We start from the raw sequence: 18,394 nt of genomic DNA on the forward strand, positions 1-18,394 counted from the left end.
CACTGGTTATTACAAATGTCTACAACTCATGCACATAATACTTCTTATTACAAAAAAACATTAAACAAACATTAATAACTTGCGAAAGTCTTGAAAAAAAAGTGCAGATGGATTTTCGAGGACATTCAAACTTTAATGTAAGGATGTGTGTGAGTGTGTGTGTGTGTGTGATGCTCCGACCCCTGTCATTTCTACCCGTCATTCTCATCGCTTCTTGACAGCACACGGTCACAACAAAGCCGCTAGCATCACATCGCCATGACAACGGTTGCCAGGGCGACAGAGGCAAGCCTAAGCTTCGCTAGTGGCTCTGATTGCTAATTAACAAGTCGGGACTGTGGACTCGAGCAATTAACGAGGTGTTATTGAGCGGACGGCGTGGTGCATAAATGAGTGTGAATTGTTAGAAATGAAGGAACTTTAAAGCAAGACGTTAAACAAGAAGTAACACGTTTATAACAAAACTGCTGCGTTATTCATGTGTGCAATCTGTGACATACAGTAAAAAAACCTAACGCTTTCTGTACTACAGTACAGCATCTTAATACGAAGATTCCCATAACAAACTTATTAAAACAGTCAAAATAACAAACATCGGAAAGACGACAACGATGATGATGACGACGACGATGATCAGGCACTAATCTATTTCCAGTTTCCAATCAAGGCCTTTAAAAGCATCGTTTAAACGTGTAACTATGGCAACAAGCACAAATAATGACTTACATTAATGCTACTAATCAATTTGTTTTATCAAAGCAATAAGAACAGCGAGTGGAGACGGACAAAGTGTGGTAACGTCCTTTATCATGTAACCATAGCAACAAATCTAGAATAGCATTCTATTGAGATTTTTTATTTGTAATAAATAAAAAGTTTAAATCAATACAACCGATGATTATATTAGCACACATGAAAACTTTAAAACAAGAAAAAGAAGCAGCTCAAGACGGGAGCCATGATCTGAAGTTCTTCAAAAACTCGTTAACAAGAGGACCGGCGGCTGCGACGAAACCAACGACGACAGAAAAGTTGAGTGATTATAGACTGGGAATGGTTTTAGTACCGAGTACAGACCAATATTTCTTTTACTGAAAGTCAGAAAGTCTCTCGCAGGAGATATTTATCTGCCTGCAAAGTCATTTGACTGATTTTTCAGGAGAGAAGCGCTGCTCTGGATGACCTACACCACAATGGGCACAAAGCCCCGCATCAAAAAAGAGCGAAAGAGGGGAAGAAAAAATGAAGCATGACAGAAGTCTTTGTGCTGTTGAATAAAGCCTCCTACACCGAACTGACCTTCTTGATCTTAAAGAAACCTTTTTTACTCTCTCTCTCTCTCTCTCTCTCTCTCTCTCTCTCTCTCTCTCTCGCTCTCTCTCGCACACACACACCCCTTCCCGACCTCATCCCCCTTTCTCTCCGAGCTCCCTTGTGTGGTCAGGATTTTGGCAAAACCCGTAATTAAAGCGAACAAAATAGTAACACAGAAAGGACGCGCCCAGGAGCACCTCTACTTACCATGCAAATGACTTTAATTTTAACAATATGTGCAGGAAATGACAAATATCTTGGTGACTTTTAAATCCTGTGACTTCCTGACAGCGAAAAAGCGACTCATATGGGATTTGTATTTGAATATAAAAAGCGACAGAAAAGCCAAGTAAAGAATATCAGAAACCTCCAAGTCGGTTACATAGTTAAGGAGTCGAGAGATGACGTCATGTTAAAACCTGAGATCGAGGATAGCGTTAAGGAAAAAAATAAATAAATAAAAATCACAAAAAAATTTACTTACTCAGTGCAAAATAAAATTTACAGTTAAAGTGAAAATGAAATTTGAAACAAATGTACAGAGCACCTCAAAATGAAATACAATTTTTATATCAGTATAAAAGTTTGCTCCAGGTTTTTTTTTTTGTAAATATTACTAATATTTGTTTTAATGACAATAAACTAAAAGTAAATTAACTCACTAATAATAAATGCTAAAATCATATTGACCAGCTCCAGTACTGGGGCATTATCATGAATAAATGGCGCTATAAGGAGCGATGAATTGCACTATAACTAGAGGCGGTGTAACGGTGTGAGGAAAGTCATGGCTGCGTTTGCAGACCGTCACTGAACACGTTCATCGCTTCGTGGTCGCAAATTTCACGTCTTCTAAAGGCTACTTCTGGCGCGATAGCGTGCCGTGTCGTGAAGCCAAAGCCGTCACAAACGGAGTTCTGTGTTTTTGAGTGTTTTATTTTTCCAGTCACTTACTGTTTTCGGTCCAGCCGAACACCTTTGGGATGTGCTACAACCAGACATGCAATCTCACTGACATGGAGCAGACGTTTGGAGCAGAATCCAAGCCATGAAGAATTAAGGCTGTTTAGAGAGAAACGGCCTCAGACATCCAGGCCGAGGAGAACAATGGGTGTATCTAAATATTGCCTGAATGCCGTTCCCATTTCCACGCACGTGACCTCGCAAACTTCAGATTACGGTTGTGCTTCAGTAAATAGCAGCACCGTCAGACTGTGTGTGTGTTGGACAAGTGATATTTCACTCTATGGCAAAATTACGGTGTGTGTCGATGCAAATGCAAATATTCTTAAGTAACTTTTTGACTCGGTACAAATTTAGCTTCTTTTTTTACTGAGGATATTGCAGCTAGAATCTCTCAGCAGTTCTCACGAATATAACAAGACAAAAACAGAAAGACAGAAAGCATCAATTACTAAGACATGAATACATTGTAGAAACCCGTGACGTGCTTTGAAGCTACTTTCAGAGCTGCTGTTCTAAATCATTACTCATAACTTCCTTCAGAAAAACTGGGAATGTTCTTGGATTTACGAAGGGATCGATATTAAGGAAACGATTCCCATTTCGGGACATGGGAAAAAAAAAAGTAAATAAAAAAAACAGGACGGAGACGGATTTGTGAGATCGTGGTCTCACGTAAGCAAAGACATGTTGGGCTTGTACACTTTCCCCTTCGATTGGGGGTCTGGAAAAAATCTTCAGGCTCGCAACGTTATTCGGCAATCTGCTCTTTAACTCTCTAAGCAGCTCGGACAGGATTTGGACGACGTTCGTCAGAATAAACTTTGTTTACATGTGCTTTCACGAAGAGAAAAGAGAAAGCCGAGAACAGAGAGGAAAGTCGGTCGTGTTGCGTGCGATAAACATGGTGAAACACGAGACAGAAAAGTACAGAGGGTCGCTCGTTTTAGGTCCAGTGGCAGAACCGTTTTTGTCCGTTTTCAAAATTCTCTTCCAAACGACTCTGTAAGAAATAGCAAGAGGGTAATTAGGCCCAAGTAGAAAGCTGAGGAGCTCAGCCGGACAAAATGCCGGACAAAAAGAGGACGTCTTTTTGACCTGCCGGCGTGTACAAACATCACGAGTGTTTGCACTTTAACAGCAGTGAACGTTCTGGCCTTGCTAACAGGATACGTAGTAACCAAGTGCAAGCTAGGATATTTTTTTTCATTTAGAGTCAAAGACGACCTCTTGGCTGTTTAACGTCTCATTTGCCCACCGTCGGTCTCAACACAAAGTAAAGAAAATTAAAATACACGCTCCGAGGCCGAAACTAGCGCTTCTGTTTATCAAAAGGACAACGTTGTATGTCCTAACAGAGATACGCAGGAAACAAAAGGAAGAACAGAAAAGCCTGGATTTGCATTGTAGGCTTCTTATGTCATTTTCTAGTCATTTCTATGCCGATGATACGTTCGACTGGACGTCAGAACCTGAAATTCCCAACCTCCGACCAGTAAAATGACCAGTAAAAGCAGTTCCTCCGAAGTTCAATGAAGGGATGAATTTAATATGTGATATTCAGCTGATTACAACTTTGGATGCTAGCATAGAACCTTCACCGCTAAGCAGCTGGTATACGCTGCATAATGTCTGAACAAGTCAGTTTTTAATTTGAGAAAACATGACACACACTGGGGTTAATCCCACTGAGATCAGGGAAGCGCTGGGCAGGTTGTCTTGCTCTCGGCTCTTCCGCTGTAATGGAAACCAGGGTTGGGTTCAATCCTCTCTAATTAAACCCAGGTGCTGAAAGAAAACTCAGGACGGTTCTAATTCCAGCTTTGATACGCAGCTTATGGCTATTACGAGCGCCGACATTCTGATACAATGGGGGGGGGGGGGACGACGACAAATGATGGACCTTTGGAGATCTTCCGTCCCAACCTGGAAATGTGCACGAATGAAAACACAAACTCCTATAGAGATGATGGATAACATGTGAGAACTCTCGAGAGGAACCTCCACACCAGAGGAGAGGTTTCTATAAAAGACCTGTGGAGAGACTCTCTATAGTGTCAGTTATACCAGATGACCGTCGTCTACTAAATCGTAAACTTCCATGAGCTAAAATCCGCCGTGAGGAAACTACAGCGCTATCACTGCACCAGCACTGGAGACTCCTTCCAGAAAATGATGCATAAACAAACAAAATCTCTTCACGAACATCTCCATATCGACATCAGCAGTGTCACAAGCTATAAGGCAAGTTCTTTCCCAATCTCAGACCCTCGCAGTGACCCCCGACCCTCATGTAAGAGCATTTCTCGCTGCTCTGTGTGTTAACTCAACAGGTTTCAGCATCATCCCTGAGTAAACAGAGGATTCTGAGGTAAAATAAACCCGTGTGCATTCCGGACTCCGGGATCTCCGCACTAATCCGAGCCTGGGACAAATCCAGCTTCCACAATCGCCCCGTCTCCACTCAGGCGGCTCAGGTCAAGAGCGCTGATATGGGACCTGTGTTAGGCGACACGATCGTAGGATCAGTGCCGATGTGACTTTAGACTGAGACACAGAGACGATTTTCACCATCCTTGTTGATCGCTGATGTCTTTTACGTCTCTCACTTGAGTCTAGATTTTGTGGTTTTCTCCTCGTTTCTCCTCCTTTGAACAAATTCGATCGTACGTTCATCAAAGTATAAACAACCACCAAGTCGCTCCTGGTATCAGGACACAGCACACCAATAAGACAATGTGTTTTTATCAGTCTGGTTTCAAAAAATAAAATGCTAAATTTTTGTTTCATCTCAAGACTTTTTTTTTTTTTAGAAATCTAAAAATATAAACATATAATTATAATAACTTAATATACATTTAAAAATGTAATAATATACGATATGACATTTAAAATAAAATTTCTTGGGTTTTTTTTGTAAAAAATTCAGTGGTTTTAATCAGTAAATTATTCAAATAATAGAATTTTAAAGCCAAACTATTTTATCTGGATTTTATTTGTATATCCGTCTTTAATGGTTCTCAGAGTTATAAAAAACTTTTAGAGAAGCATATATATATGTACCCACATTACATTATTATAATCTGTAAACAGATTGTGAGGTTTTGTAGTAAATGTTTATGGACTTCTTCCCTGTAAGGTCACATGACCACACATGCAAAACACACAGATCCTGAGCTCGTGCTGCCAGGAGATCATTTACAAGTCAACAGGCTTCATTACATCCACGAGGCCAAAATCGCTCGCCGCGGATTCGTGACACAGGCGGCGTACGGAAGAGGTGGAGGGTCAAGTGGTGTGACACCGAGACCGTTTCCGTGGTGACTGACATGAACTCACATCTGCCTATGAAAAAACGATGACTCGGCTTTTCTCTGTTACTTTGTCGACAGCGACGGAATGCGTCTGTGTGACCTGTTTTTATGACTTCATTAAGCAGAGGGTTTGAAAAGTCAACAGTCAGCAGATTGGAAAATCAATAAAGATTAATAGGTGTTAGTGATCTGCGCTGCAGCCGCTGCTGGACTATGTAGACAAGTACAGAAGATACCAAGTGTCTGTGTGTGTGTGTGTGTGTGTGTGTGAGAGGGGGGGGGGGGGGACACTGCACTGTCATACAGCTGAACAATAACAAAGCAGGTCATATTTAGAAGAAAAAAAAACCTGAATAAACTGAATTTCTGACCCACAATGCAACGAGGGTGCAGTTGGATTTAGCCCTTGCCTCATCTTTACCTAGAGAGCGATGCAATGGCTAGTTCTCCAAGACTCTAAGAGTCAACTTTCATGCTAATTCCATCTTCAAACCCGTAGCTCACCAACTAACTGACCCGAGTCTTGTGAGTGTGTGTGTGTGGGGGGGGGGGAGTCGGGGAAGGATTTACAGGTTGTAATGATGTAAATTTCCCACCCCAGGATGGAGGGAAGGATGCCTCGACTAACGCATATCTTTAAATGTTAGTTTAACAAGCCAAAACTTTAATATCCATTTACAGCACTAACTTTTTAAAGGAAAGACAAAAATACAACACACTTCAGGGTTCAGGTTTACAGCAACAAGTCTGCAATAACGAGTGACGCTGTTGTCAAAAGATAAGAGCGTGAACAAAGCTTTGCCAGACACATTTTCTCAATTAGGAGCAATTCACCGAAATTTCCAGGACTGGTGAATAAAAGTGAAACGAACACCGGTTTCTGTGGCTCTGAGAAAGAAATGTAAGGAGTAGGAGTGTTTGTGTGTGTGTGTGTGAGTGTGAGTGTGCGTGTGAGAGAGAGAGAGAGAGAGAGAGAGAGAGAGAGAGAGAGAGAGAGACAGAGAAAGAGACAGAGAAAGAGTGAGATAAAGAGAGAGTCAAAGACAGAGAGAAAGACAGAGACAGACACAATAGAACTGCAGTGACGCTTCAGTAACGTACACTTGAAGTCGGCTGGCTCGGTTTCTGATACTGTCTGAAGTGGTGTAGTGAAACAGAGCCGAATGGGCGGAGCCCCTCAGCCACAAGCCTGCTCCATAACTTAAACCATGTGATGAGAGGGAAGTCTGCAGGGAGCCGTCAGTGTGCATCAGCGAGAACAACCCGACACAATCCACGCTCTGTGCTTCCTCCACCTGAGATTTACAGCTCGGGCACTGACATGCGGCCTGCCGATATGATTTAACACTCTGGCTGCTGGAGAACCGACCTGCTGTACGGAGCTCAGTCGATCTCGCCCAGCTTCATACAAACGCTGGTTTACAGGAGAACTTTTTTGGAGGAGAACTTCTTAGAACTTTGCAGAAGTTGCTTTGAGTTATGGTACTGACGTGAATTTATTTATAATAAAGTCAGGGATATTAGAGCTGAGGCTGTTTTGTAACTCAAGAGCCAAACAAACGTTACCTTTCACTTCAGGTTTCTGTCCAAAAACAAACACACACACACACACACACACACACACACCTCATACTGTGCATAGTCAGGGGGCTCAAAGTGTAAGTGCAGGTCACAGGTTCTCGTCCCTGGTCCTCGAGAACCCCTGACCTTATTTCAGCGTATTCCCAGATCCAACACACATACTTTGTTGAATCAGGAGTAATGCATTGATTCTTTGTGAAGTCTCAAGTGGAACCTTTTTAGGACAAGATAATAAAGGTGGCCAATCTAGAACCCTTACGAGTGACTCGACTGTCACTCCTGGGACATCCTCAGTGGTTCTATGTTGTGCAGCGGAACCCTTTGAGGTGCAGGTGATAGTAGATCTTCACTTGTCACTCAGGGAGAACCTGGATGGTTCTCTGTCCTGTAGAACCCTTTTCTTGTTTTATTTATAAGTTCATATGTCCTGGTGTTTATTGTGGACACTTTAAGAAGACGCACTGTTGTTTACAACACGATGGGAAAGTAAACAAACAGAAATAAACCAGCATTGCTGTGGCACACAGAAGGCGCCGCTTACCTTGGCGGACGGTTTTGAGCCTCACGGGTCCTTTGGAGTTCTTCACGGCGCTCAGGACGTCGTACAGCGGTAATCCAGACACGGGCAGAGTCTCTACCTCCAGTACCAGCTCTCCTTCGGTCAGAGTGCCGTGGTCGTAGCTGATAGATCCGGGATCCACGCGTCCCACGTACACGAACTCTCCGTTCTCCGCTCCGCCATGCAGTGGCACGTTCACGTCTCCGCGCGCGTCCCGGCGCACCGCGCACTCGCTCACGCTTGCGCTCCAGTGGGGCTTTTTCTGCCCCGCTCTGGACATGATGATGATGAGAGGAGACAGGGACAGGGGGACAGATGATACTGAAACAGGTGGTTAAATCCTCCCGGTCTCAAAAACCGGCTGTTTCACTCGCGGTAAAGTTTCTTCAACATGTGCGTCTGTTTCCTTAGAATAAAAAAGTAATTGGGAAGAAAAAACAAACCCAAAAGAGCCCAAACTCAAGCCATCCTGTATCCGGTAGTGAACTCGGTAACTTCAACAGCTGCTTCTAATTTACATCCGTTTTATTCCTCGTCGTCCTCTCGCGCACAACCTTTTTCATCATTGTTGTTTAATTCCACCAGTCAAAGACTCCCAGAACTCTTTATTCGTGTCCGGGTCAGTTCTTTTTTTTTCTCCTCACTTTTCCCGGTTAACGCGCAGCCTGAACGCGTCTCACGGCTCCTTTAAACAGGTACGACGTCCTCCGTTTGTTTTTGTTAGTGACGCTCGCGCCCGCGCCTGGCCGTAGTTACAGAGCGGCTCGAGCGCCCGCGCATGCCCATTGCATCCCTCTGTAGTCCTGAAAGGAGGGTGGACGCCCTAAAACGCACCGATCGCACGGTCCTAGCGCCCGGTCTTTATCATGCGCAGTGTTACAGAACAGAGCAAACACCCTTTCACTGTCCGGTCAAGTGCACTAGCTTTGTTATGTTAACGTAAACATATATTAGGGAGAATACCCATAATTTTACCCAGAGTTTGTAGGGAATTAAGATCATTAATGGAAAGGTGATTAAATGCGTGAGTCTCACGTTACAAAACAAAACTGAATTGTTAATATTGTAGATAATGTGTAAAATGATCTGTGTTTTCATTCATTATTAAAAAGGTTTTAATGTCAACTATAGAAAGTATTTCACTTCTGATATAATATGAGTCTGATATAACAAGAGTCTGATATAACAGGAGTCTGATATGAGTCTGATATAACACGAGTCTGATACAACATAGGTCTGATATAACATGGGTCTGATATAACACATGTCTGATATAACATGGGTCTGATATAACATGGGTCTGATATAACACATGTCTGATATAACATGGGTCTGATATAACATGGGTCTGATATAACACATGTCTGATATAACATGGGTCTGATATAACACATGTCTGATATAACACATGTCTGATATAACAGGGGTCTGATATAACATATGTCTGATATAACACATGTCTGATATAACATGAGGAAGAAAAGCTGAGCCCTACCCACAGGACAGGTTTAAAAGTGAGCATTAAGATGTTGAGTAAAACTACATGCTCACGTCACTCGGCTGCACGCAGGTTGTCCTCTCTTTTCCTCGTCACTTCCACTCACTCCAGTCCTTCTACATTCAGTAGAACACTTCCAGTCTGACAGGTTTCCATGAAACCGACATTTTCTGGGCTGTGACCAAAACCTACCCACATTCCACAACATGACCGACGTGTAAACGTGACGAACACATTTTGCCTTTAAAGACAGGCTGAAATGAATCCTGACCTTTTTATTTACTTTTTTATCCTTCAATTGTCAAGTCGATTTTATCTAATGACTAGTGATGTTTATGTAGCATTTGTGGAAGGAGCCTCCAGTGCCAGTCCTTTGTATCAGGATTAAGTCTTAAGAAGCAGCGTGTTTCCCTGTTAACAGGATTAGCATTTTTTCTTGTTTTGGAAGGTTCTGATGTTAAGGGCTCAATTTATATCTCTGTTCTTTGTGTGTGGAATTGCAGGTTCTCCGGTTTCCCCCCGGTCCAAATACATGGGTGAATTAAAAGTGTCTAAATAGTTGTGTGAGTGTGTTTGAGTCCACTGGGATCGACGGTCTGATATAACATGAGTCTGATATAAAACAAGTCTGATATAACATGAGTCTGATATAACACAAGTCTGATATAACACAAGTCTGATATAACATGAGTCTGATATAACACGGGTCTGATATAACATGAGTCTGATATAATATGAGTCTGATATAACAGGGGTCTGATATAACACGGGTCTGATATAACACAAGTCTGATATAACATGGGTCTGATATAACATGGGTCTGATATAACATGAGTCTAATAAAACATGAGTCTGATATAATATGAGTCTAATAAAACATGAGTCTGATTTAACATGAGTCTGATATAACACGGGTCTGATATAACATGAGTCTGATATAACACGAGTCTGATATAACATGAGTCTGATATAACACAAGTCTGATATAACACGGGTATGATATGAGTCTGATATAATATGAGTCTAATAAAACATGAGTCTGATGTAACATGAGTCTGATATAACGGGTCTGACATGAGTCTGATATAACATGGGTCTGATATAACATGGGTCTGATATAACATGGGTCTGATATAACATGAGTCTGATATAACATGGGTCTGATATAACATGAGTCTGATATAACATGAGTCTGATGTAACATGGGTCTGATATAACATGGTTCTGATTTAACACGGGTCTGATACAACACGGGTCTGATATAACACGAGTCTGATGTAACACGAGTCTGATATAACATGAGTCTGATGTAACATGGGTCTGATATAACACGAGTCTGATGTAACACGAGTATGATATAACATGAGTCTGATATAACATGGGTCTGATATAACACATGTCTGATATAATATGAATTAAAAGTGTCTAAATAGGTGTGTGAGTGTCTGTGAGTCCATTGGGATCGATGATCTCCTCATTACAAGATCAAGAAAATGGAGAGATCTATTAAATGTGCTGCTTTGAGAGACGACGGATCTTCCAAGCTTTGTTTAACCATCATCAGTGTAACATTTTACTTCTACAGAATAGTCAATATCAGGAGACATACTGTATGTACTGTACTGTACGTGTCCTTCTTTACAGATCCTATACAGTGGCACAACATTATAGCATAGCGCTCTTTATTGTGAACTCTCTCTGTGCTTTATTTATCAGTGTCAGCGGCGTCATTATCACTTTCACAATTGCACTTTAATCACCAGCTATTTGCAAGTCAAATATTCAGAAAAAAAAATACAACACCGTTCGAAATTAGAGATTGGTCTCATTTTCCACACCGGGAACATCTTCATGCATATTAAATTGTGTGTGTGTGTGAAGGTAAGAGTGTAAATGTTTCTCCATGTTGTCCTGTTTATTCTGTCCTCCTTGCGTTTAAACCGTCTTGTTTTTATTTATTTTTTCCCAGCACAGCCAACAGAAGCAGGGAGCAGACTCTTCCTGCCAGGGCTCGGCATCTGGGCCTGCGAGCGATGATGTAACCCGTCCAACCTCATTTCCCTTCTGAGAGACTCAGGGATAAAGCATGCGATGGATGATGGAGCAGCCTGGAGACACACAGCTCGCTCGAGCCTGCTGTTCCTTTCGGTAGCTGAACAAACGCACGCGCGCAAACGATTGGCGATCGTTAGCTGCAGGCGCGAGGAATAATTTTGCGAGAAATCTACATACATTCTAAACATCACTTCCGTCGTGTCCTGATCTGGTTCGTGAGACGAGAGAAAGCAAGACAGACACAAGAGAGTGTGTGTGTGTTTTTTTTTCTCTACACACCAGCACGTCTGTTTAATATAAACTATTCCTTAATTTTTCATTTTCAACATTCAGCGAGCTAATGTTGAAGTCCGGATCTGTAAGAATCGAGGAAACAAAGCTAGAAAGTCCGTCTCTTATCCGACATCCGACACCGTCTCAGACGAACACATCGGCACGTCCGAGAAGCCATTTGAATAATTAGTAATTGATCAGAAGTGAAAATAGATTGAAGTTTGAATAAATATCGACAGCACTGTAGTCAAAAACAGGAAGTCTTCACAGGCAGGTGTAGAAAAAAGTAAAAGGGTTCGATTGTGGATTGTGTTTCGACGTCCGGTTGGGAAAATAAAGGTTAAGGGTCTGAAGATGTGTCTCTGGTGTAAAACTCTACAGCAGGAGATTTCAGCTGATAAAACGGTGACTGGGATTCGCCGAGGTCCGGTCAAGACCGAGATCGTGATCGTGTCCGGATGGAAGTGAGAATTTCCTTTTGAAGCCGTTTGGTTTTGTTGCGATAAAGATTAAACAACAGACATCTTTGAATCTCAGCCGACTTCGTCTACAAACGTTATTGTTCTTGTGGATCTCAAACGATCGATAACATTAGTGATGATGATAAAAAAAAATCAATAAAAAAAAATCCACTAGCTAGCTTAAGACCAGACGTGCGATTAATGCTACAAAATTTAGACGACATATAAAAGTGAAATGTTTGATATGTTTGGGGTTTGATGAAAATGATGATGATAATCTGATTATTGCATACACAGAATGTGTGTAATGTGAGGCATTAGATTAGATTGTGTGGGTGTTTGCTGGCTTCTTCTAGAAGATCACAAACAAATATGCACCAAGGTGCGTAGATATGGATATCTTATAGATATAAGTTATAAACCTTTGCTCATTTTTTCTTAATGTTATAAAGAAAATAACATTTTAAACCAGGCTCACTTAACGGAGAGATAAAGAGAGTTTGTTTATGTTTATTTCTCTTTCTTCTGCCTCGACCCATCCATGATCTACATCCTATTTGCATATTCATGCATACTGTACATGAATAATTCATCACCTTGGATCGTCTATGCTGATTAGATTATTAGGTATCGGTCATGTTTAGATTTTTCTACGTAATGTGATAATGAGAGTATGTTCAGTGGCAGATTGTTGTCTCTGTATTGATGCTGTCTTTATGTGCTCTCACATTAAAATAAAAATAAAACAAAAACATTTCGCATTAAAATAAAAATAAAACAAAAACCTCATTTGCATTTGCAAACTTATTTCTTTGTATATTGCTATTGGATGCCTGAATTTTCTCCAGGAGAGAGAGAGAGAGAGAGAGAGAGAGAGAGAGAGAGAGAGAGAGAGAGAGAGAGAGAGAGAAACAAAGGAATCAACCAACCATCCATCCATCCATCCATCCATCCATCCATCTATCTATCTATCTAGCTAGCTATGGTGAGAGACGGAGTAATCCAAGAAAAAAAAAAAACAAGGAGTATAGTGTAATCTGACTATGTAAATGTAAAATGATGCAAATATTATTGCAAAAAATTCACCAATAACGGTCATGATGTCATCTGAGATCTTTAGAATCTGGATGTGTGTTAAAGCAACATGTAAATCTGTGCTACAGTGTTGGACATGATGTAACGAAATGATCTCCAAAACCAGTCAGGATGATGTGAAGCTGAAGAAGGTCCTGGGACAGTAATGGTGCTCTGGTAGGATTCAATATGAATCGTCTTCAGAGCAGATCCAAGATCGAAGTACACAGAGATTTAATGTTGAAAGCTGGTGTGTCGGCTGGTGTGTCGGCTGGTGTGTCGGCTGGTGTGTCGGCTGGTGTGTCGGCTGGTGTGTCGGCTGGTGTGTCGATGATTCTCGCTTTTAACTCTTATGCTGCTACACGAGCGGCTCTCAGACGAGAGAAGGAGAACCGAGACAGGAACCTGAGGTTTATTGGTTTGCTCTCAGTGAATATTTATATATTCAGTGGCTTCAATCTTCTGGATGAATTTCCACTGTTCCTGAAGAAAGATTCTAAGGAAACTTGAGCAGGATTTGTTTAGTAACTGAGGAAGAAAGAAAACAGAGAGACGGACGAGGGGAAGCTGCCATAACGGTGCTAATAACTCGCTTCACAGACGTCCCACGACAGTGACTGTAACTATAAGTGGATAAATATTACGGCTAGGTCGTTGTTTAATACATTTTTGGAAAACCGCTCGGGTGTTTGAGGTAAACAACACGTCTTGATGTGCAACTTCACGGTCATAAACGTATTGTTCAATAATTAATAATAATAAACTGATTAAAATAGTAATCTTAGGTTATTTACAACACTTTCAAAATCTAAGATTTCCTTACAGAAACTTAATTAAAGTCAGAGCTTATTGCTCGTGAGAATTAGCCAGTGTATGCTAGCCCTTTGATTTTTGCTAACGTGTGTTGTGAGCGTTAAAGCGGGCCTGGGGAATTCTCTCAGGCCAAATCTGGAGTGGAGAAGCGCAATGAAGCAAAGTGCCATCTTGGAGCTGGTCCAGAGCCACAGGGACAAGAAGGGGGATTAGAAAGGAAAGAAGAGAAAAAGCTAGCGAGAGAACTGGCTTGCGAATGGAAGGAGAGCGCATGGTGAGAGGAATGAGCCGCGGTTGTCTTACGGTTGGGGCTCCGGGTGTTTCCTCGACATATAGAGTTTCAACCCAGAGAGCTTGCCAGGAAAAGGAATAATTTAAAACAGGTCCAGAAACGTTAAAGGTACAGAGAGAGAGAGAGAGAGAGAGAGAGAGAGAGAGAGAGAGAGAGAGAGAGAGAGAGAGAGAGAGAGAGAATAATATGGTGCAGCTTGGTTATATATGTTATTAACCAATTTGCATAATTGTTCATCTCCAAGTTAGAAACAGAATGAAAGGATCCTGCAAACACACACACACACACACACACACACACACACACACACACACACACACACACAAACACACACACACATACACACAAAACAACAAAAAAAATGTGTTTTCAATAAAATCTGACATGATGTAGAGCTTTGATCTGAGGGATGAAGTGTAAGGTCTTTTTCTTTCTTCTTCTTAAGTTGGAACAAGTATCACGTTTCTTAAATCAGCTCCAGTCTTCAGTCTCCTCCGACGTCTCACCTCAGGGATGGTGAACCTCCTGGAAGGGCCGCATTGGCCGTTTTGTTTAAAACGAGACGTGGGTTGTTTTTTTCCTCCCTCATCCAAAGATAAAAGTGATTCTTGTGTCAGAATCACAGGAGGCTCGCTGAAGATCCATTTATCAAGAGGAGAGTTTGAACGTTTCCTTTTAAGAGCGGCGTATTAAATGTTTCGAGTCACGGTGGTCTAGAAATCAGAATCATTCACACACACAAACACAAACACACACACACACACTGGCCTTTAGAAAGAACTATTGAAAGTCAGCGTGCAGGCAAAGCCGTGGACGTGTGGGCTGCGGAAGTTCAGCTCTGCTGCTGTCACAGATCTGTTTCTTTTTTCTTTTTCCTTTTCTATGTGATTGTGGCTTGTGCTCCTTTTGTCCTCTCTTTCTCTGCAGGGAACCATCAGCATGTCGGGTTCCTGTCACAGACGTACACTTCCTCAAACCTCCTCAGATAAAAAAAAAAAAAAAAAAAAAATACAAAAGAGGACATTTACTAAAGTGCTACCTGGACTGGTGTGGACTTTACTAGTCCTAAAGGGATCCAGTGTCAGATTCTTTAGTTTCATGGTTTCCAAAGTTGCTGTGTTAACATCAAATTTAGAAGAAGGTTGTGCTTCAGGATTGTCTTTAAAAAGGTCAGGATTTTGAAGGCAAATGAATAAACAAACAAACAAACAAACAAACAAATAAATAAAAATTGTTGCCTAATTATTTTCCTACATTATCTCCATTATTTACCAGGACAATATTCAGATTGTTATTGTGTGAGATCTGGCAACCCTGATCATTCATCTTCTTCACTTAGTGCTTTGTTGTGGTGAACAAGCACAGAAGATGGGATGTCTGCTTATTGCACATCTCTCTCTCACACACACACACACACACACACACACACACACACACACACACACACACACACAATGTTTTTTCTGCTGTTGTGATTGTTTCGAGCTGCTATAACACGGTGAATTACAGGAACTAATTTGTTTTGCAGACAATCCACCTTATGAAATGGAACGTAAGTCTAACCAGATAAACTGAACGACTTCCTTGTTTCAGATATGGAAAATAAAACGTTTTTTTTTTTTTATAGGAAGGAGGAATAAACTGTATATACTCTGAGTGTTGGCTGGTGTTTAAATCCTTCTACTAGGATCGTGTATGGAGTCATTTGAACGAGTCATACGAGTCATTTAAACGAGTCATATTCAATTACACATCCAGTTTTATCTGTTTATCATTTTCATCTAGTGGAGATAAATTCACTTAGATATCTTTAGCATTTTGGTGGGATGGCACACACACATACACACACGCAAATACACACACACACACACACACACACACACACACACACACACACACACACACACACACACACACACACACACACTACATGATTGTACTACAAACAATATAATAAATAAGGCTTTATATCAAACCTGGTCGGGATTTTAATCTAGCACCTACCCAGCATTGACACTTCTTCTACCCAGTGTAAAATATGAAGAAATGTCTCCATCTAGCGGTCAGAATACAACATGACAGCAAGTTTAAATATAAAGCCACAGAGAGGGATTTCATCAGGTCAGGGTCACTTCAGTGCAAAATGCTCATCTGTGTGTAATTGTGGAACTGAATTCATTTAAAAATATATATATATAGCTACAAGATGGAGGTTGATTAGTCCATAACAAACACTAACAAACCAAACATTTCTTGGTCCTAGTGAATGTAAATTGGATTCATTATTCTTTCATTTTCATATGCAGTATTGCTTCTCTCACCACAAGAGGGCGACATATTTATTAAACGGATTTTAAATACCGAAAAATAATTTGTAAAATACAAAAAAATCACGTCATGTTAATCGCAATCTAATCTTCTTTTTCGCATTTCAGCTTTTTAATTTCTAACTCATTTTATTAAAAAAAATAATTTTTGTTTATACTTTGAAATTAGATTGTTTGATTGACCTGCTGAACTTAATATATGTAATTCATACTATCACATGAGTCTGTAAATATATTATATATATATATATCCTGTTTAATTAAAAAGCTGAAATGCGGAAAAGAAGATTAGATTGCGATTAAAATGATGGTCATGTTTGTATTCTACAATTTATTTTTCGGTATTTAAAATCCGTTTAATAAATATGTCGCCCTCTTGTGGTGGAAAAGCAATACTGCATATGAAAATTAATAAATAATGAATCCAATTTGCATTCACTAGGACCAAGAAAGAATTTTTTAAAGTTTTTGTGTGTGTGTGTATATATATATATATATATATATATATATATATATATATATATATATATATATATAGAGAGAGAGAGAGAGAGAGAGAGAGAGAGAGAGAGAGAGAGAGAGAGAGAGAGTGTGTGTGTGAGATAGAGCGAGTGTGTGTGTGTGTGTGAGAGAGGGAGAGAGGGAGAGAGAGAGAGAGAGAGTGTGACAGAGAGAAAGAGAGAGAGTGTGTGTGACAGAGAGAAAGAGAGAGAGATTGTGTATGTGTGTATGTGTGTGAGCGAGAGAGATAGACAGAGAGAGTGTGTGTGTGTGTGTGAGAGAGAGAGAGAGAGAGAGAGAGAGAGAGAGAGAGACAGAGAGAGACAAAGAGAGAGAGAGACAGAGAGAGAGAGAGACAGTGAGACTCAGATTCATCATGAATAAAGATGAGTACAGATAAATCCAGACCCTCCTGCAGTGACACAGCTATATTTAGGCCTCATGCAGGCTGAGGATCAATATGTCACATGTAGATGACAGATGTTTATGTCTCGGTTCCTCTCACCTGTAACAGCGGAGCACCTGCGAGTAAAAGAGCTCACAGTTATACAAAGTGACTCGCAAGAGAAAGTAGAACCTAAAGGTCTCTAAAGCTTTAAGTCATTTAAAAATGAATAAAAGATTCTTTTCTAGTGGCTGAAAGAGTTTGAGTTCAACAGATATGATGTGTTTTTGTAACAGACATAAAGGTGGAACTTAAAGTGTGATACATGAGAAACAGGAACATGCAAAAGCTGAAGACATTGGCTCTGTACATGTACCTTGCACAATGACAATAAAGTTGAATCTAATCTAATCTAATCTAATCTAATAAAACACTATGGCATCATTATTTAATACATAAACAAACAAACAAATAAAATAAATAAAATAAAATAAAAATCAATCAATCCTCTGGTGAAAAGGAGAATAAAATTCCAGGCACATTTTCCACACGTTTTATACTTCAACCACTTTTATTTATTTATTTATTTATTTATTTATTTATTTATTTTCAGAAAAGTTTGTATACTGAATACTGAATTACTATTTAATTGTTATTAAATAGTAATTCAGTATTTTTACATCATTATTGCAATATAGATTTATTTCACACTTTAAATCAATTTAACAACATATATATATATATATATATAATATATATATGAACAAATCTAAAAAATAATCTTATAAACAAACTGTTTTTTTAAATATAGTTTATACTTTAAATTTAGTTTATAGCAAGAGATATTTTAATAAAATATATTTAAACATACTTTAGTTGGATTGTTTTCGTGAGAAAATACATTTGTGTTTTAATAATTGACGGATAAAAATAAATATTTTTTACTAAACCTGAGAGAGAACGAGTTCCTGATCTGACAATCTG

At 40.1% G+C, this 18,394-nt stretch overlaps 1 protein-coding gene across 8 annotated transcripts in view; it reads right to left on the minus strand.

Annotated features, from left to right (window-relative positions):
* Window positions 1-8,532, minus strand: part of magi1b (membrane associated guanylate kinase, WW and PDZ domain containing 1b) — a 120,708-nt gene extending 112,176 nt beyond the window's left edge. For 4 of the 8 annotated variants that reach the window (XM_047808845.1, XM_047808850.1, XM_047808859.1 and 1 more), the window contains exon 1: window positions 7,714-8,530. In XM_047808845.1, the coding sequence (XP_047664801.1) occupies window positions 7,714-8,011 (298 nt within the window). In that variant the 5' untranslated portion in view covers window positions 8,012-8,530. Of the gene's footprint in view, window positions 1-7,713 lie in introns of all 8 variants that reach the window. The other 4 variants (XM_047808864.1, XM_047808847.1, XM_047808851.1 and 1 more) reach the window with 2 other exon arrangements.
* Between the last annotated feature and the right edge of the window lie 9,862 nt (window positions 8,533-18,394).

This window comes from Tachysurus fulvidraco, chromosome 2, assembly GCF_022655615.1.
Source record: "Tachysurus fulvidraco isolate hzauxx_2018 chromosome 2, HZAU_PFXX_2.0, whole genome shotgun sequence".
Classification (NCBI taxonomy): domain Eukaryota; kingdom Metazoa; phylum Chordata; class Actinopteri; order Siluriformes; family Bagridae; genus Tachysurus; species Tachysurus fulvidraco.